This window comes from Aulonocara sp. 'chitande type north' Nkhata Bay, linkage group LG10 (assembly GCF_057382095.1).
Source record: "Aulonocara sp. 'chitande type north' Nkhata Bay isolate Kocher_YH1m ecotype deep benthic linkage group LG10, A_spYH_male_GT1.1, whole genome shotgun sequence".
NCBI classification, from domain to species: Eukaryota; Metazoa; Chordata; class Actinopteri; order Cichliformes; family Cichlidae; genus Aulonocara; species Aulonocara sp. 'chitande type north' Nkhata Bay.
In genome coordinates, this window is record NC_141353.1 from 21,447,692 (window position 1) to 21,474,276 (window position 26,585).

General features: G+C 39.1%; 2 protein-coding genes across 2 annotated transcripts; one reads left to right on the forward strand and one right to left on the reverse strand.

The window, feature by feature from the left end:
• Positions 1–641: 641 nt before the first annotated feature.
• Positions 642–8,960, forward strand: ca4c (carbonic anhydrase IV c). The gene is made up of 8 exons (XM_086309054.1): positions 642–746; positions 3,450–3,497; positions 6,698–6,862; positions 7,007–7,152; positions 7,484–7,576; positions 7,658–7,724; positions 8,070–8,233; positions 8,571–8,960. The coding sequence occupies exons 1-8, from the start codon at positions 692–694 to the stop codon at positions 8,757–8,759; spliced, it is 927 nt and encodes a 308-aa protein (XP_086165180.1). The 5' UTR covers positions 642–691; the 3' UTR covers positions 8,760–8,960.
• Positions 7,364–17,722, reverse strand: asl (argininosuccinate lyase). The gene is made up of 16 exons (XM_086309052.1): positions 17,560–17,722; positions 17,140–17,334; positions 16,643–16,726; positions 15,833–15,889; positions 15,643–15,740; positions 15,467–15,544; positions 15,296–15,373; positions 15,166–15,218; positions 14,983–15,045; positions 14,754–14,868; positions 13,893–13,977; positions 13,091–13,150; positions 12,915–12,998; positions 12,329–12,409; positions 11,702–11,808; positions 7,364–11,538 (listed from the first exon to the last, which is right to left on the reverse strand). Exons 1-16 carry the CDS (start codon positions 17,572–17,574, stop codon positions 11,394–11,396), a joined length of 1,398 nt encoding a protein of 465 aa, XP_086165178.1. The 5' UTR covers positions 17,575–17,722; the 3' UTR covers positions 7,364–11,393.
• Positions 17,723–26,585: the final 8,863 nt, after the last annotated feature.

Consider the following 26,585-nt stretch of genomic DNA (forward strand, 5'->3'; position numbering starts at 1 on the left):
ATGAATGGTAACATTTAAAAGATTCAGAAAATTCAGAGTTCAGTTCTCGTGATCTTTGGGACCAGAAACCACACCCAACCTTCGCTGGTGCACAAAAGCTTGTTCTGACACAGAAAACTGGAAACCTCTTCTGATGTTAATGATGCTGCACTGCTAACTTCCATAGACACTAACACTAACCGGACACTTTATTAAGTACACTCTACTATGTGGAAGATGGAAGACAAGCACGCAATTTAGGAAAAATGCTGCCAATTTTAAATAAAATAAAATAGCAAAGCAAAAGCTCCAGGCTTAATTTTAAAGTTTTTTCAAATAAACACATCCACTTTATTATGTGCACTAATGTATTATAGAAAATGGAAATCAGATGTAAATAATGACATTTTGTCCGGTGAGTTAAAATACTTTCTTGTTCCTCCTGGTTTTTCTGCTGTATCAAGTCAAAAATAAAAAACAAGGAACAGCTGAAATCATTTTGTACATTTTGCCACCAGGTGTCTTCCTCTCTCGTTTTACACAACTTAAAATTAGGAACGTTTGCACCAAGACCCCCCCTCCTGTTTAGAATAACTTCCACACACACACACAAACACACAATAATCACCTCCCTCCCACCTTCAAAGGTGGCTGAGTTGGTGTGTGAAGACAGCTGAAATTTAGTCTATGAGGAGCTTCGCCTGACTTCATCATGGGTTTTTCTCTCTACCTCCTGACTCTGCATCTTCTCCTTTCCCGCTGCACAGGTAGGAGACTCACACATAATATACACAGTATAACTGCATTTAAGCTAAATGCAGGAACTATGATGGGCTTCAGTTTTCTGCGCCTATTTTTTTAGTTTGAACTTGTTCTTGTTTAAGTCAAAAGGGTGGATATGACGATAAAACATCTGCAGCCACACTTGATTAAACATGCTGTAATTTGTGGGAAGACAAGTGCCATGAGATTATTAAGAATCAAAGCAGCAACACAACTATCTACAACATATTTTGAATTTTCTTGCTACTTCTTCATGAATGTTTAAATATTAACTGGAAAGATCACGAGCTGAACTGCAAACAGCAATGATTTTTATTACTAATCAATAGGCTCATTAGTTTTTCTATATGATTAAATGACAAAGCCCTGCAAATCATAGTGGAAAAAAGTGGATTAGAGGCAACATCAGATGTCTTTTTCTGTTGAAACAAAGTCCAAGACTCAAAAACAGTTCGTCTAGATCATGAAAGCAGTGGAAAAGCAACCAATTCTCCCATTTGGGGATGTGCAAATCTCACATCTGTGAGTTTTTCATTTTCCTAAAGTTTACGTAAAAAATTAATTGATTTTGAAAGTTTGCCGGGGAGCAGGTGTTTTGGCTTGCAGTTCACAAGAGTCACAAGAATGGAGCCATAAAAGTCAACAAACCAGTGTCTGCTTTGCAGCAATATCTTTCTCCAGTTTAAGAACACCTGCCACAAAAAACTCATCGCTACCAACCAGAACAAGTTGCAGAAGAGCCTCTAAGTGTCCTGAGCTACAATCCCATGAAAAGAACATTTCCACAGGTCCTAAGAACAACATTTTAATTTAAAGCAACCGTTTTCTTTATAATTTTATCAGTCTCTCACATCACTGTGGAGGAACTTTGGGCCGTTCTTATAGCTTGAACTGAACATAGCTTCAGGTTTGTGGTCCTGCTGCATCTTTTCAATCAGTTCCTGTCGACGAATTCACTACAAGGTGCCAAATTTCTGTGGCTCCAAATCAATCACTTATCATCACCACCTCGCCTGAAGCTGGTATTAGGTGTTTCTGTTTCTGCCAAACATGGCCAAATATCTCCACTGTGGTCTCCTCTGTCTAAAGGACATTGCTCCAGATGTCTTGTGGTTTCTGGTTACTGTAATGAACTTTAACATTTAGCCGAGGCCTGGAGTCTGAGATGTAGTGCTTGGATGTTTTTGCAGTTTCTGAGCGCTGCACAGTCTGACATATAAAATTTGCCGGGACTTCCACTCCTGGAAAGATTGTGACATCGTGTTAACAAACACCCGAGTGCTCCAGATCAGCAAACTGCCAAAACATCTGCTTTTACACAGGTGCTCACTCTATATTAAGTGCAACTGATCAGCAGCACCTGCTGTTACTTACCTTCTTAATTTCTGTCAATGCAGTAAGAGTTTAATTATTTTCTCACAGGGATTCACGTTGTCATGTGTAAGCTCCAAGTTTAGGCTGCATGGAGCCACTCTGAAAGCTCAGATGGTGAACTGTAGAAGATATTGTCAGTGTAAGGAAAGTAAAACTGGGAATTTAGCGAGGTAATCACTGCACAGACTTCACTCTGACTTTTCCCCGCTGCTCAGTCTCACACAGGTGAATGAACCAGGTGGTGTAAAGCCAGCCTCCAGCTGTGTATTGTTCTCAGTTGGTGAGAACCACTGTCCCCTTTTCAAAGGACGGCATTGTGGGAGTCAGCAGGGCTAATCTGTGTTCCTATATTAGCTAAATGGTTCTCTATAGCGGCTTTCATTCCCACTGCAGAGTCAAACACCGGACTTTCATTCACATCAGAAACACAATACACAACCACGGCACAACTCTAATAACGTCATCAGCACCTGCTGAATGAACACGCTTAATGCAGCGGTGCAGAGGCAGTTAAGGAGTCGGATAAAGCCACTTTGCACTGAAAGCAATCAGTGTAATAACAACCAGCTGACCTGGGTGATTAAAATCCGCCTGCATCTCTTCCACTCACTGTCACACACAGACACATTTTCCAACATTTAAACTGAGTAAAACATGTTTGAAAACTAAATGTAAGCTGCTAATTTATTTTATTGTAAGACCTTCGGTCAATATATTTTTATACTACTCTCTTGTTCTGGCACAGCTTTTGTTGTTCTTGTAAACAAAGGAAGTAAGTGTGGGGGTCTGTGAATTTGACTGAACACATTTTTGGATGTCTTTTTCACTTTTTGCAGAGGTGGGTTTTGTGCAACTTTTTCAAAGTGCACTGAGCTCAGCAGTCAGACTAAATTTGCAGGGAGGCAGGGTGATTCATTGTAATAAATCAATAAATCGTAAGGATCAGTCATTTGTAATCACACATCATTCTGTCTGTGCTTTATCAGATAACATATTAATGGACACAGCATATTTTTAACACACTGAGCACATGTGTCATGTGAAGACTAATAATATGTCAGCTGCAAAGTTCAGGTGCAGAGGACAAACACATGAGCAGATCAGCTAGTTGCTGACTAAGAAAAAAATAAACGCTGTGTCTAATAGAGCGTGAACTTAATTAATATTCATTTATTAACTGCAGGGAGACTGTTGGCCTGGCACAGCGCAGCACCATCCCGAACATAAATATAAGCGCTGTGTACACTGCAGGTTATGTGTGTCTGTTTGTGTGTGTTCCTGGGTCTAATCTCAGTGTTTTACTTTTTCTCCAGCTAACTGGTGTTATCAAAACCAGAATGCCTGTGATGACCCATGCAGAGGTAAGACTAGAAAGAAAGGAACCTACAAAATTTTAGAGGAAAATCCAAAAAGTGTCAAAGATCCTGCAAGTCAAGGATGTAAACCACTGCAATATGAACAATTCTTTAACCATTTATTTTATTATTGGGCTTAACCACAGAGGTTCTCACTGGCCTCCAAAAATCTGTTTGGTTAAACGTCATCAGTTTCAGAATAAAGTTATTGCATTTAACTTAAACTAAAACTAGATGTGGAAAATATAAAAACTAAATGGACTGATTCATATAGAGCACTTTTCTACTCTCTCAGAGTACTCCAAGCGCTCTATACAACATGCCACATACACTTTCTCTAAACATAGTGCTGTCTAACCACATTCATATTCCGATGGATGCATCGGAGAGCAACTTGGAGTTAGTATCTTGCCCAAGGATATTTGGCATGGAGGAGCCAGGGATTGAACCACCAACCTTCTGATCAGTAGGTGATCTACCTGCTCTACCTCCTGAGCTACAGCCACCAGGTGAAACACTGGACTTTTGAAAAATGAAAAAGATTTTCTGAACTTGGAAAACAATAGTTAAATGAATCAAGAATGACTCAGAGATCAAACCTTCACCAATGCAGCTCACTTTCTGAGCAGTATTTACTTTTAAAGGAATAGTCATTTAATTTATATATAAACATTTTATTTTCTTTGTACTTTAAGACATTTGTAGTGCAAAAACAGGTGGAGGTCCTGTTATTTGTCCTGTTGAAACCCATTTTAATATATTTGACATAATTCTGAGTATAGTTAATTTGAGTGTTTATTTATGTGGCTATAATACACATGTGGCATTCATTCAAGTTTTGAAACACAAATTTATGTTATCTTCCAAATAAAATATTACTTATTCAGAAACATTGCACATGTATTAAAATTGTTTTAACTGTAATAACCTGTTAGTGTACTATACACAAAATCACAAACTACACTCAAAGCGTATCCCATGCCAAAAAGTTATTGTCATAGTTTCTAAGTTAGGAGTTATTTTGTTAGTTTTCCACCAACAAATCATTGAAGGTGTTTATTATTAAGGGGAAAAAATCCAAACCTATGTGAAAAATCGATTGCCCCCTAAGCCTAATAAGTGGTTGGAAGAACCTGAGCAGCAGCAGCTGCAGTCAAGAGTTTGCAATAACTGGCAATGAGTCTTTTACAGCACTGTGGAGGAATTTTGACCCACTCATCTTTGCAGAATTGCTGTAATTCAGCCACATTGGAGGGTTTTCGGACATAAACCACCTTTTTAAGGTCGTACCACAGCATCTCAGTTGGATTCAGGTCAGAACTTTGACTAGGCCACTCTAAAGTCTTCCATTTGTTTTTCTTAAGCCATTCAGAGGTGGACTTGCTTTTGTGTTTTGGATCATTGTCCTGCTGCAGAACCCAAGTGTGCTTCAGCTTGAGGTCATGGACAGATGGCCGGACATTCTCCTTCATGATTTGATAGACAGCAGAATTCATGGTTCATGGCAGCAAAACAGCCCCAGACCATTACACTACCATCATATTTTACTGTTGGTATGATGTTCCTTTTCTGAAATGCTGTGTTACTTCTACGTCAAAAGTACTGGGATACACACGTTCCAAAAAGTTCAACTTTTGTCTCGTCAGTCCACATTTTCCCAAATGTCAAGGGGATCGAAAAAATGTTGTTTACCCAATGTGAGACGAGGTTTTGTGTTCTTCATGGTCAGCAGTGGTCTTCTCGAACTCTCCCGTGGATTCCATTTCTGCCCAGTCTCTTTCTTAGTGTTGAATCATGAACTCTGACCTTAACTGAGGCAGTGAAGCCTGCAGTCCTTTAAAGTTTTCTGGGCTCTTTTGTGCCCTCTTGGAGTAATTTTGGTCAGCTGGCCATTCGTGGGAAGGTTCACCATTGTTCCAAGTCTTCTCCTCTTGTGTATAATGACTCTTCATCAGAGTCCCAAAATCTTAGAAATGGCCTTTTAACCCTTGATAGATGTCAGTGACTTTGTTTCTCAGGTGTTTCTTTAGATCGTGACATGATGTGTTGCTTTTTAAGATCTTTTACATGTGGTTTGTCACATTTAATTTGTGATTTAACAAGAGGGGCAATTACTTTTTCACACAGGACCAGGTAGGTTTAGGTTAGTTCACCCTTTCTCCCTCAATCAATAAAATCATAATCTAAAAAGTGCATTTTGTATTTACTCGCGTTATCTTTGTCTAATATTAAAATTTCTTTGATCATCTGAAACATGTAAGTATGACAAATATCCAAAACACTAGGAAATAATAAAGGGGGCAAACACTTTTTTAAAACACTTTTCCTTAAATATAATAACATTTTAAAAAAAGACTAAAACTAAAAACTGAAACTATTAACAAACTAAACTAAAACTAAACATCTTCAGACAAACTGAAACAAGGATACCCACATTGGAGACCAGCTAAAACTAAACTGCAAAATAAAAAGTAAAAAATTAAATAAAAATACAAAATTATAATAAAATTGCTACCAGTGTCCTGAAAGTGTCAAAAAAAATAATACACTATCAGATCACTATCAAAAACCAAATTAATATAGTAATATATTAAGTAATATAGTTGAAGACTAAAAACATGAAGGTGCCCATGAGAATCTTAATGCATCAGTTTGATGGTAATTCAAACAGTCAATTTCATCTTAAAGTTTCTTAATGTAACGAGAGATCTAAACCAAGATAATAATAAAAACAAGATTCAGCTGTTAGTAAGTGCCACAGGACACAGGTGCAGTTTCTTGTGTTTGTGAGAAGCAAACCCAAAGTAGCAAAATGAAAGCAGAAGAAAGTGATGTTCATTCTCATTGAGATCTACAGCACCAGCAAATATTCGTCATTCATGAGGTGAATTGGCTGAGCACTATTCATTTTGTTGTTGCTTTATAAATTGAGTCTGACCTGCAGGCCTTTGCTGTGTGTCCTCTCCTGCCCCCTTCCTGTCTACTCTTGGCTGTTCAGCTGATGAACAAAGGCAAAAAAGCCCCAAAATAAGTCTTTAAAAAATACAATATGTAAGCGTTTACGTAAATAGGCAGGCATCCTGTCTTTTCAGCCAGCATGGGTGGGGGAGGCAATCTTCATGGACTCTCTGAGAGGCAGCACTCTGTATGGTCAGTGAAGCCTAAAATCTGATGATGCTGTTGCTTTTCCTGTTTGTGTCGCTTAGACCCCAACCACTGGGCTACTCAATTCCCAAAATGTGGAGGGTTACGCCAGTCACCGATTAACATCGTGACCAGCAAAGTCCACATCGACATCGCCCTGTCACCTTTCAACTTCATTGGCCACACCGACACAATCAACATGACAGTGGAAAACAAAGGGCACTCTGGTAATGAAGAGCCGATCTTATCCAGTCTGGCACACAGAGCGTGTTTTTTCCCTTAACGACCAAATACTTTCAACATGTTTACATAAAAATAACTGTTAAAGTAACATAATACCTTTGCTCAGTGACAATCTCTCGCCCCTGCAGCCCACTTTGCTTTGCCGGCGTCTGTTCGATTCATTGGGGGAGCTCTGCCAGGTCACTACAGAGCCGCCCAATTTCACCTCCACTGGGGAGGGAATGGGAGACCAGGATCAGAGCACACCATTGACGGAGAGAGATTCCCCATGGAGGTAAAGGAGTCATCATTAAAGTTATAAAAGATTTGAGTAGAGGTCAATAATTTTGTTGGCACATGGATTTGGTTTTCTGACATCAAAAATGTTCAAGCATGGCAGTTATGTTAGTGTGAAAAATTTCATGTTTTATTCCCTTATTATTCCCTTTTATTTACCTTAAATCTGCTCAGTAAGGCTAACAGATACACCACAATGACACAGGAGGGTCATTAATAACATTTTATTAATATTGTTATATCCATTGTTGAAAAAATTATGTGACTGATCTGATCTCTGAAAGCAGAAAGGGCCCTTGATGCAGTACAGTACTCTTTTCTTTATACAGATGCACATAGTCCACATTAAGGAGCCGTACAGCTCTCTGGCGGAGGCCGAACATGACACAGCAGGTATAGCTCTGCTCGCCTTCCTGTTTGAGGTAATACACTGTGATGTTTTCACCTTCTTCATAAAATGTTAAGACGTGACTTGCGGCATAGTATTGATGGTATCTTTCTAGGAAACAGCGGATGATCATCCTCATTTGGACACAGTAATAGATGCGCTGGGCCGCGTACAAAACAACGGTATGTATGCTGTTAATTTGCAGCTCTTTGGTTGGAAGAAACTGATTTCTGTGGATAGGTGTGCTTTATACATATAACCAGTTGAGGAGTATCTGCAATTAATCGATTGATTGTAATCTATCTTCCCATCTGTGATTTGCAGGAGATCAAATACTTAAATTCAATAAGTCAGTTTATTGCTTTCATGTAATAATTTTTTTCAGGATTTTTGGTGGATAATCTGTTTCTCTCCATTAAAATAAAGTGAGGAGTTGATCCAGATTGGGATCAAATAATTGTTTCCCACATCAGGGCACAATAAGCTTTATTCAGTCCTGACTTTGCTTCTTTCTTTGTCACATGAAGGCAGCACCACAGTGATCCCAAACTTTAGACTCGGTGACATTATCCCAGCTGCAAAGGACCTACAAGGTTACTACCGCTACGTGGGCTCCATGACAACGCCGGGATGTGAGCAGGCAGTTGCCTGGACAGTGTTTCACAGGAAGCTGGCCATCAGTAGTCGACAGGTAAGCAAGAATAAATAAGTGAAAGAGATAAAAGGCTCACAGTAGAGAAACTAGTGCTTTTGGTTGCATTTCATCCATAAACCTGTGAACCTCCAAACGGACATTTCTTTACTCTTTCACAATGTAAACAAAAACAGCATATTTGAAGAAGTTATGGAGATGTGATATTAAATTGCAAAATAAAACTAGTAAAACTACAAAAGTAGAAAACGCCTGGGGGAAGAAAAAAACTTTTCAGAAACACTTTGCATTTAAGAGGTCAAGACCTACAACAACTTTCCTTCTTTAAACAACTCTTCATCTCCTCAAACACATTTTTTCCCTCTCCACTTCACAGCTGGATGCGATAGTTAAGCAGTGTCGCTTTTGGACAGGGCATCCCATGACTGACATTTTCCGACCTACGCAGCCGCTGGATGGCAGGATTGTGTACTCCTCAAAGTCGGGTACAGCTCAGACAACTGCGACACATTTTTGGTGTCTGTTTTTATCATTTGTGACTGTTACGCTGGGTCTGGCACACTGAATGCGCAGCAAGAAATGGGCATAGTCTTCAAGTCTGAACAGCGAAGCCAACGCACAAAGTCTTAAATCTGCATTTTTTCTTATGGCCAGCAGGGAGTGACTTCTCAAAGTCTGATTGTATATATACAGTTCTGTGAAAAAGTATTTGCCCTTTATAACCCCTTCCTTGGGTTATAACTTCAGTAAACATTTTCTTGATGAATCTTAGTCACATGATAAAGCATGATGTATCGTTAGTAAGTAATGGTCCCTTTTTGAGTTCAGCAGAAGTACATAGAGCTAGATACACACAGCTCAGCCTTCCTCTGCAGATCAGAGGGTATGCAAAAATTAGAGATGCAAAGAAATGTTTTTATTAAAAATGCCACTGCTACCCTTAAAAGGGGCAGTTGTTTTGCGTTAACTATTGGTAATGTATTCATACTTAATCATTTTTTAAGATGATCCATTTTTCCTGACAAATTACCATCAATTAAAGTTGATCACATCAGCAGCAATGCCCACATTTAGGTACATGACTGCCAGGCAGTGTCTCGTACAACCCTATTAGATAGTTTTCTCCTAGCACCACCATCAGCAGTGTCAAACTTATTTCCTTAGAGATTATTAAAGTGTTCTGATTCTGAAGATACTGGATTGTTTGTCCTTAAATCTGTACAGATTCACATATTGTACTGAGCAGAATGATAACAACAGCCTTTAGAGGAACTGGTCTCAGTCACCAAACTAATTCGGTAGTGGTGTGAAAATGATTCAGGCAAGTTTTGACTAAAATGTGAGTGCACTCGGCTCCTGTAGCCTGATGTCGCAGCTATGGTGGAGCATGCAAAGAATGGCAGCTTCCACAGTAATACTAGTTAAAACAGCTAACTGGGCGTGTTTCATAAATGCAAACATATATGTGCTATTTAAGAAGACCTTCTTCCTATATTTACTTTCTTCCTCCCCACCATAGACATATCTGAGCTACATGAACGTTTTCTGGTGATTTGAAGGGATGCATGATGATTCTTTGGGATTTTTCTCTTTGTGGAAAGAAGCTGAAAGAAAGAAAAACAAACCGATCAACTGATTCAGACCAGACCAATTTAAAACGTTGAAACCATAAAGCAGCACCATCTTCATCTCAAACAGAAATTTGTATGATGATCAAATTTAATTAGCACATGCCGACTTCAGCTGAAGCCGCTAACATGGCAGTAGATTTGAATTTGAAAGTATTACTGACTTCAATTATGTCAGTATTTCTGACCTAGGAAACTGAAAACCAACATAGTATGTGTGTGAGCTTTAGTACCCTGCAGCACTTGGGGCTTTAGGGGGGAGGTCAGTTTTTAATATTCATGTTTTACTGCTTTATATTAACGCTTATTTTCTCCTAGATGTTTTTGTGGACAAAAGTAATAAACCGATATATAGAATTAGAGGTTTAACATATTTTTCTTCCTTTTTCAAAACATGAGAGATTCTTTAAATATTAACCTTTATTCTACTATTTTTGTCTTTGCTTTTCATGTATATATTTGTATCTTTGTTGTTTAGAGAGTTTAACAAAGCATTTGGTAATTAAGGCATCTCATAAATGTACCTGTGCATGTTTTAATTAAGATCTAAACTCCAGTAATCCTCCAGCAATCCAATGAGCAGTATGTAGAGTGGTCGCCCCATGATAGGAAGGTCGGGGGTTCGAATACACTGAACAGCTACCCTGAGGTACCACTTAGCGAGGCACTCTCCCTACACACTGATCCCCGGTGCGCCTGCCCTCTGCTTCCCTGAGTGAATGGGTCAAATGCAGAGACAGTAATTTCCCCACGGGGATCAATGAAGTATACATTAATATTAATCCTCTGCCAGAGTAATAACTTGTTCTTGACTTCTTATGATGTGCAAAATCCAAACCCAAAACTTCAATCAGTAAACTAACAGCTGACATCAGTGGATTTATCTGAACCCTTACTGTGAGTGAGACTGATTTTATATTGAGTATTCACCAATTTGGATTTCTACAGATTCAATTAGATCAGTTTAAAATGAATGAAACTGACTGTTTTAAGCACCATGGAAATAAATCTGCCTTGCAGTTCATTCTGCCCCGGTCAGTTGTGTTTATCATAGCCGACTGTTGGTAACTTTGTTCATATACAACAGGAAACCATGCTTGCATTACATGACTTCACTGGAGCATTTAAATAAACAGGCACCTCAGAGTTTCTCTCAATTGTCAGCGCAGGTGTGAATCCTGCATAAACCTGCCATAAAGTAATGTTGGATCCACTTATGTGACATAAATAAATACACGTTCTTGTCTGTGCAGTAAAATAGGCTGTGTGTGTCTTTAGGATGGCTAGAGAGTAAAGTAAATCACATCAGATGTTTTTGTGGTGGAAATCAGACTTATTAATCAACCTGCCATGGCACTATTTATTTTCTTTTCAGGTATTTAAAACTGGTCAGTTTCCAGTTTGTACACAATCAATGACAAACATCACATGTTTGCACAGGATGGAAATGGCACTCCATATTAAAGAGAGAAGAGTGAAATGTTTGGGAGGCAATGTGGTTCTCAAAGATTTCACTTCAACCTCGCTCTGCAAATCTGATTCTAAAGGTTACACCGAGTGACACCGAGAGGTCACTGTGCGTGTTTCTTCAGCCAGTTCCTCAGATGCTCCACCTGTGCAGCGACGCTACTCTTAGCTGTGCCTCCAGGGGCGCTGTACTGCTCCACACTGCTCCTGTAGTCCCACACTGAGGACACGTCACTTCCAAACAGAGGGCTGAAGGTACAGAGCAGACAAAGAAAAGACAAAGATAAGAAAGAAGAGTTTAAAATTATGGTATGAAAAACATGATAGAAATCAAAAGAAGAGAAAATGATTCATTTGGAAGGTTTTAGGCTTTTAGTTTAAAAGTCTGTGTGTGTGAGAAGAAGACAGCCACCTTATAGCAGTGAGATCTTCCACAGTGAGCTGATTCAGGGCAATGTTTTTGGATTCAGCTGTAAACACAGCTTTGCCAGAGAGACCATGGGCCTCTCTGAATGGTACCTGCAACACACAATAACACACAGCTACACTGTAACACACAACATGCAGAAATGCAGGAAAGTATTTTGCAGTGAAAAATTAATGTGAATAAACTCATATAAAAAAAAAAGAATGACAAAACAGACCCTTGCTGACAGATTTATGTCTCCTTCCAGGATCAAACAGGGTAGCTTTCACTTGTTAGATAAACCACTACCCAGAGACACTAGTTTACCTAGGACTAGTTACTAGGACTAATAAACTTGTATCCTAATAAAGGCTATGAAGAGTGTTTGAATTCCTGTACAAACTGTAGACATCATTTGAAATCATTTCTTTGTAATTACTTCCTCGAATATTGTACACAACTAAACTACAAAACTGATACTCAGTAATTTGTTATGTTCTAAAAATATCTGCAAGACAAAATTGTAATTTCAAAAAAAATAATAATATAGATTAATTTCATATCCTGAATATCTATAACATAATAGTTAACATCTACATAATATAATATTTTAAGGATATATGATCTACTCACCCCCTTCCTCACAAGGTAGTAGGCCAGATCAGTAGCCAGCATGTCAGGACTGAGAGCAGCTTCCATCACAGTCTGATTGATCTAAAAAAATAAGCAAAAATTAAAGGACACCCTGAACCTTTGCAAGATTATTTGTACAGTGAAAAAAGACTGAAGAAAAACTGAAATTCCTCTTCTTGTTTGGAAAACTGTCTCAACTTCCAGCCTTGAGTTTATGGAGCCAGAACTTAAAACCCTACAAAATCTTTCTACGTTAATGTCGTTTGCTAGTCTCCACAGAGAATCAGCTCTGTCAAATCCTCAGCAGTGCTTGTAATAAAATGTTTAATGCTGCAAGATGACTGACAGTGATGCAATTCTCATAATCCACCTCTGCATACAAATACTGCAGCTAAAACTGCCACGATGTCACTGAAGTGTGGAAATGATTCAGCTTTAAATGAAGCATCTCATTAACCACACAGGAGTTACTGTTTCCATATTAACTTTTTAACATAGTCTTTATGGAAATCAATTACCATCTACAAACCAAGAAATGTATTCGGTTTATTTTTCAAAGGAAACAGCAGTGAACTGATTGTCTGACCTTCAGAGTTGACATGACTCCAGTGGTCACCTGCAGCACAGCCTGAACATTATCATAGCAGTCAAACATGGCCTCCTTATCCTCCTGAAGGGTGAGCACGGTGATAAAGAGAGCTGGATATTAGGAGAAATTTGACTTCCTTCCAAGTGAAACCACGTGAAGACAGACTTTCATACCTGTAGGTCCTTGTTGTACGTGCTCGGTAGGCTCTTCAGCGTCATCATGAAGCCCGCACACTGAAATACAAAAATCACAGGAAGAGTTTTGTGAGAAAACTGCAGCGAGTAAAGAATGAAAGCAGTAAAGACTATGAGAGCACAGCACGTCTGAATGCTCATGAAAGGTGATACTGTTGTAGCTGCAAGGCAGACAACTACAATAAAACTATTATCACCCTCCACACTGAAGAGCCTCTGCCTCCTGTTCCCAGGTTTCATCATACAGAGCTGTGTTGATGATGAATTATGAAGGATCTATTGTATCACTATAATAAAATATTAAATTATTAGAAAATAGACTATTTATTAACATGTGTTTTTCTCCAGTTTGGCACTGTACTTTCATACTGAAACCAGCCAACTGTGATTCTAGTGACGGAAAACTAGTGACTGCTTTAGGACACACGAGGGCGCTGGTACTGCAGAGGAAAAACAAGCTGTTCTCCAGAGAGGAAAATCTACAGTTAGTTCCACTTTTAAACATATTGACCCTTTTTTAAAAAGTTAAAATATGAAAGCAAAGAATCAACTATTTACAACAGGAAGAAACAGGATTTAGGGTCTACACTTGAACTAATGGAAGTGATCTCACACAGCACATTACAGCTATACCAAGATATTGAAAAGAGTTATTGTAGCATCATTGGTGTTTCTATATTATACTTCTTTTTTTTTTAAGTTATCTGGCAAAATAAAATTGCAAGTGTGAGCTACTGACATGCGTAGAAAGACAGCATTAAAGCCAACCCTTCAGGCTTACCCTGCCAAAGGCACGACCTGCTTTACTCCTGATCAGCTCCAAACTGTCAGCATTTTTTTTCTGGGGCATCAGACTGCTGCCGGTGCTACACACAGACACACAAATATACATGAAGGGCAATGAAAATGCAGCATAAAATAGAGTAGGTCATAGCAGAGAGATCAGTGCTAAATGGACACAACTACAGAGAAAATAATGATTCAAACATAACATTTCACTTTATTAACTTATAACACAGCTTCGTGACTGCAGCCTTTGCACTTTGGTTGCTGTAAATGTTGAATGATGAGATGTAGACTTTTAGGCTCCGTTTTATTATAGATTAAATACCAAGATTATGCTCACAGAAATCCAGTGAACTGTCAAACCTCTACAGCACAGGTGTCGAACTCCAGGCCTCGAGGACCGGTGTCCTGGAGGTTTTATATGTGCCCTTGATCCAACACAGCTGATTCAAATGGCTAAATGACCTCCTCAACATGTCTTGAAGTTCCTTTTCCTTTGCTTGCTGCAGCATTCCGATCTCTGTCTAACTGTGATTGGATGTATAGATTAGCATTATTGCAGTTTCTTTATTTGTTGTTGCTTTAGATTGTTTAATTGAATTATTAGTTTTACACTGATTATTGATTTAATTTGCCTTGAAACTACCTGTAAAATAGGTAATAAGAAACTTTCATGAAGTAAATAAACTGCTGAACAGCTCTCCTCTTATGTGCCAGTAATTTTTTTCCAATATGTAAATCACAGATCTTTACATACATTGATTTTATATGAAAGCGGTGTTTCATGTAATATTGAAGTTCATGCACAATGTCACAAATCTTGCTAAAGAACTGCAAAATAAAAGCATGAACCGACCTGTAGGCATCAGAGAGCGTGATGAAGGAGAACTCTTTTGTGCTGTACAGTATCAGGTCCTCGGCCATCTTACTGAGATGGGTCAAACACAACGAAGCCCAGAACAAGAACTCAGCTAAATAAACAGACAAGTGAACATGAAAGGACTCAGAGTAGAGTTCATGTTTTTCACTGCTTGGATCCATTTTAGTCTGAAAGCTTCCTGGTGTGTACAGTTTACAGTACATACCAACAAAGTCTCTTTGGCCTGTGGCATCCATGCTGTTTAGACTGATGCTATCAAACCCCAGCTCTGCAGATCCAGAGGACAGCAAATGTTGTAATTTCTGCTCATTTTTGAATTCATATTTTATAAAAAAACAACAGTTAAATGACAAGAAGACATTGGTAACAAAAAGCCAATTGGCCTGACCCCTCTGCAGGAGCTCTCTGTCGATGTCGAATGGAGTCCCAGCGATGGCGCCACTGAAAACAACAGGATTCATTTTATCATATCTGTGAGACCAAAATGAAAGTCACACACGAGCGCGTTCAGGGCGTACCTGCCGAGAGGTAAAACGTTAACTCTTTTCTTGAGCTCCTGAAGCCGCTCCACATCTCTGCTGAGGGCAACAGCGTGGCTGGAGACAGAGATGCACGAGACTGACGTGAACATCACACTGTCTTATATGAAAGGCGGGAAAATTGCAAATATGTCAGTACAGGAAGATCACCTCAGAATCCAGTGGCTCCATCTGATTGGCTGTGCCCTCTGCATGTGGGTGTAACCAGGAAAAAGGACTTCAATTTCTCTGAGTTTCAGAAAAAGTGATGGAAAATATCATTTTTTAAAAACTGCAAGGTTACAGCAGAGCACATGTTTACGTATGCCAGCGTGTGTTTGTCTCACGCTGCCGCCCGCTCCACCATGGTAGTTATCAACTGAAGCGCGTTGTCCGTAAGGGTTGAGATTGCGCTTCGCAGCCACAACCTCATGTCAGTCACCACCTGATCAATCAAAACACACAGAGGGTAATATTTTAATCTTTTCTATTCTATAACAGTTAAATCATTACAGTTTTAATATCACAACCACAGACCTGGTCATTCCTGCTCCTGCCTGTGTGCAGCTTCCCTGCAGGTGCACCAATCAGCTCCTGAGAAAACATGTAGCCACACGACTATGACATCTGTCACCACAGCGATCACCAAGCCCTCAACGGAGGAGGAGATCAGTGTTTTATAGCCCAAAACTGAAACAATAAAACACTCAAATTACATTTTATCGTTGGCAGTTTTTTTCTACTATATCCTCCACACATCAGGGTAAGACCAAAGCAATTTTACAGAATCTTACGCTCATCAAATAGAAATCGCAACAGCCATCAGGAGCGATAAATAGTATCTGAACCCAATATATGTGTATACATTTTTTTAATTGTTTTCAGCAGTGATAGCACATGCATTTAGTGTTCTACTAAAATCAACAGTAGAGTTTATAAATGTAATTTTCATTGTTTTCTGGAAAATACTGATGTGGAACAAGCTCTATCAAGCTTCTGCTGCACCATGCAGCACTTCTTGGTAGGATCAATTCAACAATTAGAACACTGTGCAAAACATAACCTGTATATTTTTAAAAATACTTCTCTGCTTCCACTATGCTCCATTTCCCTTTCTTCTTTCTCCTCTAACCCCAACCAGTCACCTCATATGGCTGTGCCTCCCTGAGTCTGGTCCTGTTGGAGGTCTCTGCCACTGTCACCAAGCACTACCTCATAAGTCGAACTCTGTTCACTGCACTTTTCTTTTTAATGTTGTAGGGTCTTTGCCTTATGATATAAAGCATATTGAGCTGAGTGTTGCCATGAAAACGAAAGGAAAAAGAAATTCTACAAGCCATAACTCACCTTTAGTCTGCGCTCATTGGCGGTATGAATATCTTCATCTCCGGGTTTGATGACAAAAACACCTCTAGACCACTCATCAGAAATCTGCAGAAACAAATAGGGACTGTTTTAAAATATAATCCGTAAATAAAATATATTAATACATAGGAAGTTTTCAGTAACTGTGCATGAGTATAGCAAATGTCAGTCCTGGTTACATATTGACAATCGCACCAATAAAGCAGAACCTCAGGACAGAGAGGGCACCCTAAAAAATAAGCTGCATGAAAGAAGAACTAAGGCTGTTTAGCAGCTGACAGATGTCACATGATGACACCATTGTGCAGCTCACACTCAGTAGAGGAATCCTGCACCATGGCACATTTTCAGCTGTCATCTATTAACCAGCCAAAGGGAAGGCAGTGATTCACATAACCATGCAAGTGATTTTCTGCTACTGCCAGCCTGTGGTTGCCCTGAACTATCTTTCTTAGTTGTGGTTTATGTTGTGACTTCACCTGAGCCATTCCGTGTAAGATCTGCTCCATTTCGTCCGTGCTGACAAGCTTTGCCCTCTCCAGAGCTTTAACATAAGCCTTGCTCCCACGGATGTCTGCATCCCACATCCTCTGGTCATAAGCGATTGAGGCATTGAACTTCTCCATAATAGGATCGGTGTCTCCAACAAATCGACCTCCCCAGAGTTTACTTCCCTGAGAAGGAAAAGGGTAACATGAAAAAAGTAAAGAAAAATTCAAATAGGTCAAAACATGAACTTTACAAGGTAAAACTCCATGGCTTTGGTTAGTTTATTGTTAGCTAATGTGCCCTCAATGGAGAAGAGACCCCAGTTTGACAGCTTGCTTTTGTTGTTAAGTGTCCAGCTGGGTGTTAAAACAACAAACGCGCCAATGGCCGTACGTCGTTTGCACGCTTACCTCTGTACTGGCCATGTTTAACTGACGGTAGGCGTCTGTAGCGATGTAATGTAGGTGCTGTAGCTTAGCTGAATTAACGCTAAAACACTCGGACGTCTGGCGAGAACGAGGCTGCTGCCACTGAAGCGGTTGGTGTCGCTTTAAAAAACGTCAGAGGAGACGTCCCGGCGTCTTGCTACGTTTAGGGCTCCGTTGCAACGTAACAGGTGTGCAGTCAGCAGAGTTGACGTCGTTCCGTCAGGAAACGTCTTTTTTTATTATTATTATTAAAATGTTGTACTCTTGATTTCAAACATGGTATCTTGGAAATTGTCTGTAAGATATATTAATTAAATCCTAAATGTTGATGACATTTTTTTACTTTTTACAACACTTTTGCGAGGGAGTATATCTTATGTTTTTCATGGTTGAACATTTAACTCTTTGGAAAGACCTCCAAAGTTATATATTTTGCTAAACTAAACCAACAATTAACACAGAAATGTTTACAGTGATGATGGATTAATTATCATTCTATCAGCACTGAACAAAGATGCATGTTGGATTTGTAAGAAAATTAAAACCAAAAACTTTTTAATGAAGACGAATACTTCTTAAGGAGACAAGTACACATATTTTGAACATGTCTACTGGAAACTATTTAAGTTGCACTGACTGCTGATAGCAAACACAACCATATATTTAACATTTATCTGCATTGCTTTTGCGACTTTGATTCCTTTGTGTTGTTTTCAGATCTTTCATAGGGATTTTTTTTTTATCTGTGTGTTATTTTGTTTATTTAAATGTGTTTGTATTGTGTATTGTGCTGTGTACAATGACAACAAAGGGATTCCGTTCAGTTGTCCTGTCCTTCTGTTTGTTATGTGTTGGACACTCCAGTACACTAGATGGCATTCTGTGTTTTTCTTGCCTGTGGAACAGGAGACAGGCGAAAAGGCGCCAAGTTTCAACATGACTAGGCGTGTTTGTGACAGCAGAGAGCAGTTCAATTTAATACACCGGAGTGTACAGTTGGACGCCGCTCTTTAGAGGTAAGTTAAAAGTTAAACTCCCTTTTCTCGACAAAAGCTTTGGCTTCATAATAGGTGCTCGGGTCGCCGGGATTAGGTTTTTATAACTTTTGGGCATTTAGTGCCGATCTACCGCTGATATTGACTGGTGTCAAGCCAGCCCCCAATTCGAGACTTGCAGTCAAGCCAGCCTCCAGTTTGTTTTACGTTCCCTGTGTATTCAAAGTATTACGGGAATGGATGTGGAAACCGGATTTCAAAATAAAAGCCAACTTCGAGTGAATTAACAGATATGTTAAGAAAATAATAACATATAATTTAGGCTTCTTTTTTTTACAAACTCTAATGTTAGATCTATATGACACAGCCTTGTACCCTAATTGTGCCCTGTCACTATCAAGGCCATCTTATTTTGGATTTCAAAGTAAAAGCCCTGTGAATCTTCATTTTTGAACTACTCTTTCAATGACTTCATAATGCTCTTAAAAGCAAAAGTCGTATTTCCAAATACTATTTGAATTTTATATCAACACTTTCCAACCACAGTCTTTTTCACAGTAATACCATATCAATATCAAGTCAGTCTGATTTTGCCTTTCATAGTAATGGCCCTTTGAAATTGCCGATATTTGACTTAATCTTCTAACGATTCAAAATGCTCTAAAATGAAAAATTCTTGTTTCCACAGGGTAATTCCACTTTAGATCAACAGTATACAGACCCACAGCGATACCATATCAATATCAAGTCATTCTGATTATGCCTTCCAAAATAAAATACTTTTCAAATTGTCCATAATTGACCTACCTTTCAGTGATTTCAAAATGCTCTAAAAAGTAAAATTCCTGTTTCCACAGGGTAATTCCACTTTAGATCAACAGTATACAGCCCCACAGTGATACCATATCAATAGCAAGACATTCTGATTTTGCTTTTCAAAATAAAAAAAGCCTTTTCAAATTGCCCATATATGACATACTCTTGTAGCGAATTCAAAATGCTCTAAAATGGAAAATTGCTGTTTCCACAGCATAATTCCACTTTAGATCAATAGTATACAACCCCACAGTGATACCATATCAATATCAAATCAGTCTGATTTTGCCTTCCAAAATAAAAGACTTTTCAAATTACCAAGATACGACCTACTCTTTTAAAGATTTCAGAATGCTCTAAAAATGAAAATTGCTCTTTCCACAGGATAATTTCACCTTAGATCAACAGTATACAACCTCACGATGTTACCATGTCAATTTCAAGTCATTCTGATTTTGCCTTCCAAAATAAAGGCCTGTTGAAAATGCCCATAACTTACCTAACTTTCAGTGATTTCACAATGCTCTAAAAATGAAAATTGCTCTTTCCACAGGATAATTTCACCTTAGATCAACAGTATACAACCTCACGATGTTACCATGTCAATTTCAAGTCATTCTGATTTTGCTTTCCAAAATAAAAGCCTTTTCAAATTGCCCATATACGACCTACTCTTTTAACGATTTCAAAACGCTTTAAAAATGAAAATTGCTGTTTCCACAGGATGAATCCATGTTAGATCAAAAGTGTACAACCACACCATGGTACTATGTCAATTTCAAGTCATTCTGATGTTGCCTTCCAAAATAAAAGCCTTTTCAAATTGCCCATATACGACCTACTCTTTTAACGATTTCAAAACGCTTTAAAAATGAAAATTGCTGTTTCCACAGGATGAATCCATGTTAGATCAAAAGTGTACAACCACACCATGGTACTATGTCAATTTCAAGTCATTCTGATGTTGCCTTCCAAAATAAAAGCCTTTTCAAATTGCCCATATACGACCTACTCTTTTAACGATTTCAAAACGCTCTAAAAATGAAAATTGCTGTTTCCACAGGACGAATCCATGTTAGATCAAAAGTGTAAAACCACACCATGGTACTATGTCAATTTCAAGTTATTCTGATTTTGCCTTCCAAAATAAAGGCCTGTTGAAAATGCCCATAACTTACCTAACTTTCAGTGATTTCACAATGCTCTAAAAAGGAAATTTTCTGTTTCCACAGAATAATTTCACTTTAGATCAACAGCATACAACCTCACGATGTTACCATGTCATGTATACTGTTGATCTAAAGTGAAATTATCCTGTGGAAAGAGCAATTTTCATGTTTAGAGCATTCTGAAATCTTTAAAAGAGTAGGTCGTATCTTGGTAATTTGAAAAGTCTTTTATTTTGGAAGGCAAAATCAGACTGATTTGATATTGATATGGTATCACTGTGGGGTTGTATACTATTGATCTAAAGTGGAATTATGCTGTGGAAACAGCAATTTTCCATTTTAGAGCATTTTGAATTCGCTACAAGAGTATGTCATATATGGGCAATTTGAAAAGGCTTTTTTTATTTTGAAAAGCAAAATCAGAATGTCTTGCTATTGATATGGTATCACTGTGGGGCTGTATACTGTTGATCTAAAGTGGAATTACCCTGTGGAAACAGGAATTTTACTTTTTAGAGCATTTTGAAATCACTGAAAGGTAGGTCAATTATGGACAATTTGAAAAGTATTTTATTTTGGAAGGCATAATCAGAATGACTTGATATTGATATGGTATCGCTGTGGGTCTGTATACTGTTGATCTAAAGTGGAATTACCCTGTGGAAACAAGAATTTTTCATTTTAGAGCATTTTGAATCGTTAGAAGATTAAGTCAAATATCGGCAATTTCAAAGGGCCATTACTATGAAAGGCAAAATCAGACTGACTTGATATTGATATGGTATTACTGTGAAAAAGACTGTGGTTGGAAAGTGTTGATATAAAATTCAAATAGTATTTGGAAATACGACTTTTGCTTTTAAGAGCATTATGAAGTCATTGAAAGAGTAGTTCAAAAATGAAGATTCACAGGGCTTTTACTTTGAAATCCAAAATAAGATGGCCTTGATAGTGACAGGGCACAATTAGGGTACAAGGCTGTGTCATATAGATCTAACATTAGAGTTTGTAAAAAAAGGAAAAAAAAAAGAAGCCTAAATTATGTTATTATTTTCTTAACATATCTGTTAATTCACTCGAAGTTGGCTTTTATTTTGAAATCCGGTTTCCACATCCATTCCCGTAATACTTTGAATACACAGGGAACGTAAAACAAACTGGAGGCTGGCTTGACTGCAAGTCTCGAATTGAAGGCTGGCTTGACACTAGGGCTGCCACGATTTGTCGACTAGTCACGATTACGTCGACTATCAAAATCGTCGACGACTGATTTAATAGTCGACGCGTCGTTTGAAGCTTTGTAAGATCACAAAAGACGCAGGAATAAGTGGCAGGATTTAAGAGTGTAATAACGGACTGAAACAGACGATGGCAGCATTGCATGTACAAGGATGTCAGCTACCGTTAAACCCCGAAGAAGAAGAAGAAGCAGCTGTGTCCCAGAATTCATAGCGCGGCCCAGCGCAGTTTCCAACAATGGCGGCAGCTGGTTAGTTTTAATGTTACTCTTATTATTCTTTCTGGGTCACAAAATAAACGTTTAACATATTTTCAGGCGAGAATGTAGCTGTGTAAACCTCAAATATCTGCTCAGTTTATCAGGACACCACATATTTTCAAAAGCGCTCCGACGTTTTCGGAGACATCTGTTACCCACTAGCTCGTTAGCGAGCCGGGGGCTAGGCTCACTAGCGCCGTGAGAACACCGGACTCCCCGCAAATCGTTTTCAAACCCACCGCCGTCTTTTGCTACTCAGGTTAAATATATATGAGTCACTTAGATAACTTAAAATGTTATTGTTTGGCTTTTTTTTTTTAGTATTTTATTTGTTCCTGAGTAAATCAGTTTGTCTGAGATTAAAGTTATAGTTTTTACACAGCTGAATAAACGTCAAGCAGACAACTGATTATCAGAAGTGTGAGATGCTCCAGAATATACTCCAGTGTCCTGTTATATTTTAGATAGCAAGGAGTTTATTAAACTTCACCGAAACAATCTGCAAATTTCATTAAAATTTAATAAACTATCATCTTGTCTTTACTTTTAGTTAGCACAGACCTTAAACACTTAAAGCTGTAAGCTAATGATAGTTATATAAGAGCAGATGCTGCTGGTGCAATAAGCTGTTCCCCCCCCCCCCCCCCCCCACAATAAGATTTGTGGGGGGGGGGGAGATTTTTGTGTGTGGGGGGGGGGGAGGCGGGGCGGGGGGGGGAGATTTGTGTGTGGACTGAGCCAAAAAAGACCCTGCAAGTTACAAGTACGAATTTTGACCCTATTTTTTCTTCCTTTCATCTGATTGGTCAATGTCATGTCAATCACAAATGTAACAATCCAATCAGAGAACAGATGGGTTTGGCTGTCGGAGGGGCGCTTTTTTTGAACTGCAGGTCTTTGAAGGGAATAAATGCCCTTTTACATGCCAACCCAGCATTTTCCTTCATCACCACGAAGGAAAACAGTCTGTGGTCGTCCGAGTTTGGAGATTTTTGTGTCACAGGTCTACGTGTTTAATACAGGGACTTCCACGGGGGCAGGGCAGTGTTTTGGAAGTGACAGTCTTCATTACAAAGCTTTCTTAGTTATGAATTAGCATACATGTTTTTATTGAACATTTGAAGAACTAGCAAAAAAAAAAAAAATTTCTTGTAGAGGACATAAAGTCAGAGATAGAAATGACAAGGAGCAGGTGCATCTAGTACAGGTAGAGCTGCTGCAAAAACCCACAGAGCCCAGTAGCCAGCGCAACAAATTCTGGATCCTTTGCTTTTAGTTAGCAGTTAGCATTAGCAGCACATCCTGCGTCCGATGTGAAAGGACTCTTATGCTGCGCACTGTGACTCACAGCAATGGTCCCGGGTCAGCCATGACTTTGTGTTAAACTAATCCTAAAGTAATAATGGTATTTCTAACCACTGATATACCACAACTTTATCCTTTCAACAGCTACTGAAAGTTAGGGGACCTAGCTGCTATCGGATATTTATATAGAGATCCTCCAGCTTCAAACTGTATTATCCTTCAAGGACCTGCAGTTCAAAAAAGTGCCCCTCCGACAGCCAAACCCATCTGTTCTCTGATTGGATTGTTACATTTGTGATTGACATGACATTGACCAATCAGATGAAAGGAAGAAAAATAGGGTCAAAATTCGTACTTGTAACTTGCAGGGTCTTTTTTGGCTAAGTCCACACACAAATCTTTTTTTACACATACAAATCTTTTTTGCGCACGCACAAATTTTACACATACAAAAATGATTTACAAGTACAAAATACTTATGACCACATTTTGAGCCCATAGTCAATCAGTCTTGTGCCGTGTCTCCTGTACAGTACACAATGCGTTCAGCTTGTCAAATTTGTGACTAATATCAGGCGCCCGTGATCGTGTATACAGCTGTCCCTACACATATACTGATATGTCAGCAGGTTTCTAATCAGTGTGAGCATCTAAGCATTAACTACCAGTGAAAAACTATAGATTCTACTAACCTCGAATAAAAATTGAGCACCCGCCCTTTTCCTGATGGGTGCCCCAAGTGCCTTTTTCTTGAGGCTTTTTCTTCTTAAAGAACGGTGATCACTGTCGGCCTCTCATTTTTGTTTGTTTTTTTTAATATTGTTGCTGTTTTTCTTTTTTTTAAAGCACAATTCATCGGCAGCACGTTTTAAAGCAACTATAGCCCATCCCATGTAGCAGTATGTTAAACTGACTAAACTCGTTTTATGGATTGATGCTCTCCCATCTGCTCTCCTGACTATGGTTTGGTCCGTTTACAGCATCTTTTTCCTGCCATGCGATTGCAGCTCTGTTTCTAGCCACCACGTAGCACATTATTTACCAGCTTGTCCAACTTCATTAACCCTACAAACGTCACTGGTGTTTAGTTTTGTCTTCATTTATGTCGAAATTAACAGCAGTGCTTTACGTTTGTTCGATTTTCTGCTGCTTATCCTTGGCCGGCTCGTGCGTGTACACGCGTGCGTACGTACGTTGGTGTGCGTGATTTTCTGTTTGTTATTGCGATAATCGCCCTCATTGGGGCTACTGTGATTTTTTGCCTGAGTGCGTTTTGGGTTTTGTTTGGGTTTGTTTTCTTTTCCTGTTTTAGGTACAATCCTTTATGCCAGATGGAGAGAAGGGTCCTGGAGAGAAGGGTCCTAGGCAGAGTGCCTCGTCTCCCATCGAGTGTGTTTGGTGTGCACTTGTTACTCCTACTTGTTGTTTTAACAATTTAGCTGCTAGCTTTTGGTGTTTCCTTGTTTTTTGCTTGGCAATCATGCAAGTCCACATTATTGTTTTAATTTGTTTTTAACTGTAATTAAAGGTCAGTACAGTATTCACTAAGAACTGTGTGCTCTATAACATAAGCACTGAAGTAGAAACAGGTGTGCATTTTAGTCGATGATCACGATGGTGAAACTTTCAAGATCACATTCCTCGACAAGTCCGATCCACCAGCAAGTCACCTTGGCAGTCTTGATGACGTTTATGTGCTGCAGAGTGAATCTCAGACTGGTGGGAGTGAGACGTTTTCACAACAGACTAACACAGTCGAAATGAGACCTGGGCCCTATTTCAGGAAGCCGGTTTAGTGCAAACTCTGAGTAAGTATACCCTGAGTTAACGAAAACTCTGGGTTTTCGGTTTCACAAAGCGAGTTTAGATTAATTCTGAGTGAGTTACTATGACGACACACTCCGTGAAGCTAACCTGCCCCCTAGCAGGTTTACTTCAACTAACCCTGACGTTCTCCGCCTCTGTGTTGGAAACCTGACTGTAGGAAGTGTCAGACATGGCGTGCCCCTTCCTTGAAGAGCCAGTAGATGTTGAAGCCCAAATTCTCCGCAGAGCTCTCCGCCGGGAGAGAGTGATCAGAGCGCGTTTGGACATTTTATCATTTCCTGATGATTTCCTGTGTGAACGTTACCGTTTTTCAGCACAATCTATAATTTATTTGAATAACATCCTCAGGCCTAATATTGCTCATGTGACACATCGCGGACATTCTCTCAGTTCTGTACATATTATTTGTATTGCACTTCGTTTTTTGCAAACGGGAGCTTTCTGTATAATATTGGTGACGCTGAGCACGTTTCCAAGGCTACCGTCTGTCGGGCAGTCAGGAATGTTACAGTTGCACTGAAACGTCTCCTGTACTCGTTTGTGGTGTTCCCCGGTCATAGACCCACAAGATTCATCAAAGAGGGATTCCACAAAATTGCAGGTATCAGGATGAACAAAACTTAATTCATGATGTGGTGATACTTGAACTACTACTTAAATTTTACATTTATTTTCAGGGTTCCCAGGCGTGATTGGCTGTACAGATGGCACTCACATTCCAATCATTGCTCCTTCAGTAAATGAAGGAGAATATGTGAACAGGAAGTCTTTCCACAGCATTAATGTACAGGTACATAGTTCCCTGTAGCATTTCAAACTAACAAATTATTTCATTATAGTAATGGATGCTAATTTGTGTTCTCTGCACTGTGAAGATCATATGTGATGCTGCCAACATGATCACAAATGTGGAAGCCAACTGCTCAGCCTCTGTGAGTGGTGGTGGTGGAGGACCCCCACCTGTTTTTCAGGCCTCCGCTTTTTTTCTGTTGGCTATAACGGGTCACATTTGAGCATACAGAGTAAGCAAATATGTACTTGTAATGTGCTCAGATAATTTCAATAAGTGCTTACAGAAAGAAAATTAATGTAGCCTCTAACTGCAATTGATTTACATCGGACAAACAGACCAAGCACTATGGCTCATAATACAATTACACCTTACCTGTTTGGACTATATTTTTATATTTCATTTTTACTTGCTGCCAGGAACGTTTGGGGCCTGTTGGGTTGCACCTGCGCTCACATCACATCACGAAATAAAATGTATAAAATAAAATATAATAAAATAACGTGTTAAATGGGTGGTAATCCCTAGATCAATGTTTAAATTAACACTCACGCATTGACTCTGTCGGCTATGTTTTGCCATGCATGCTCCCTTTCTTTTGCAGCTGA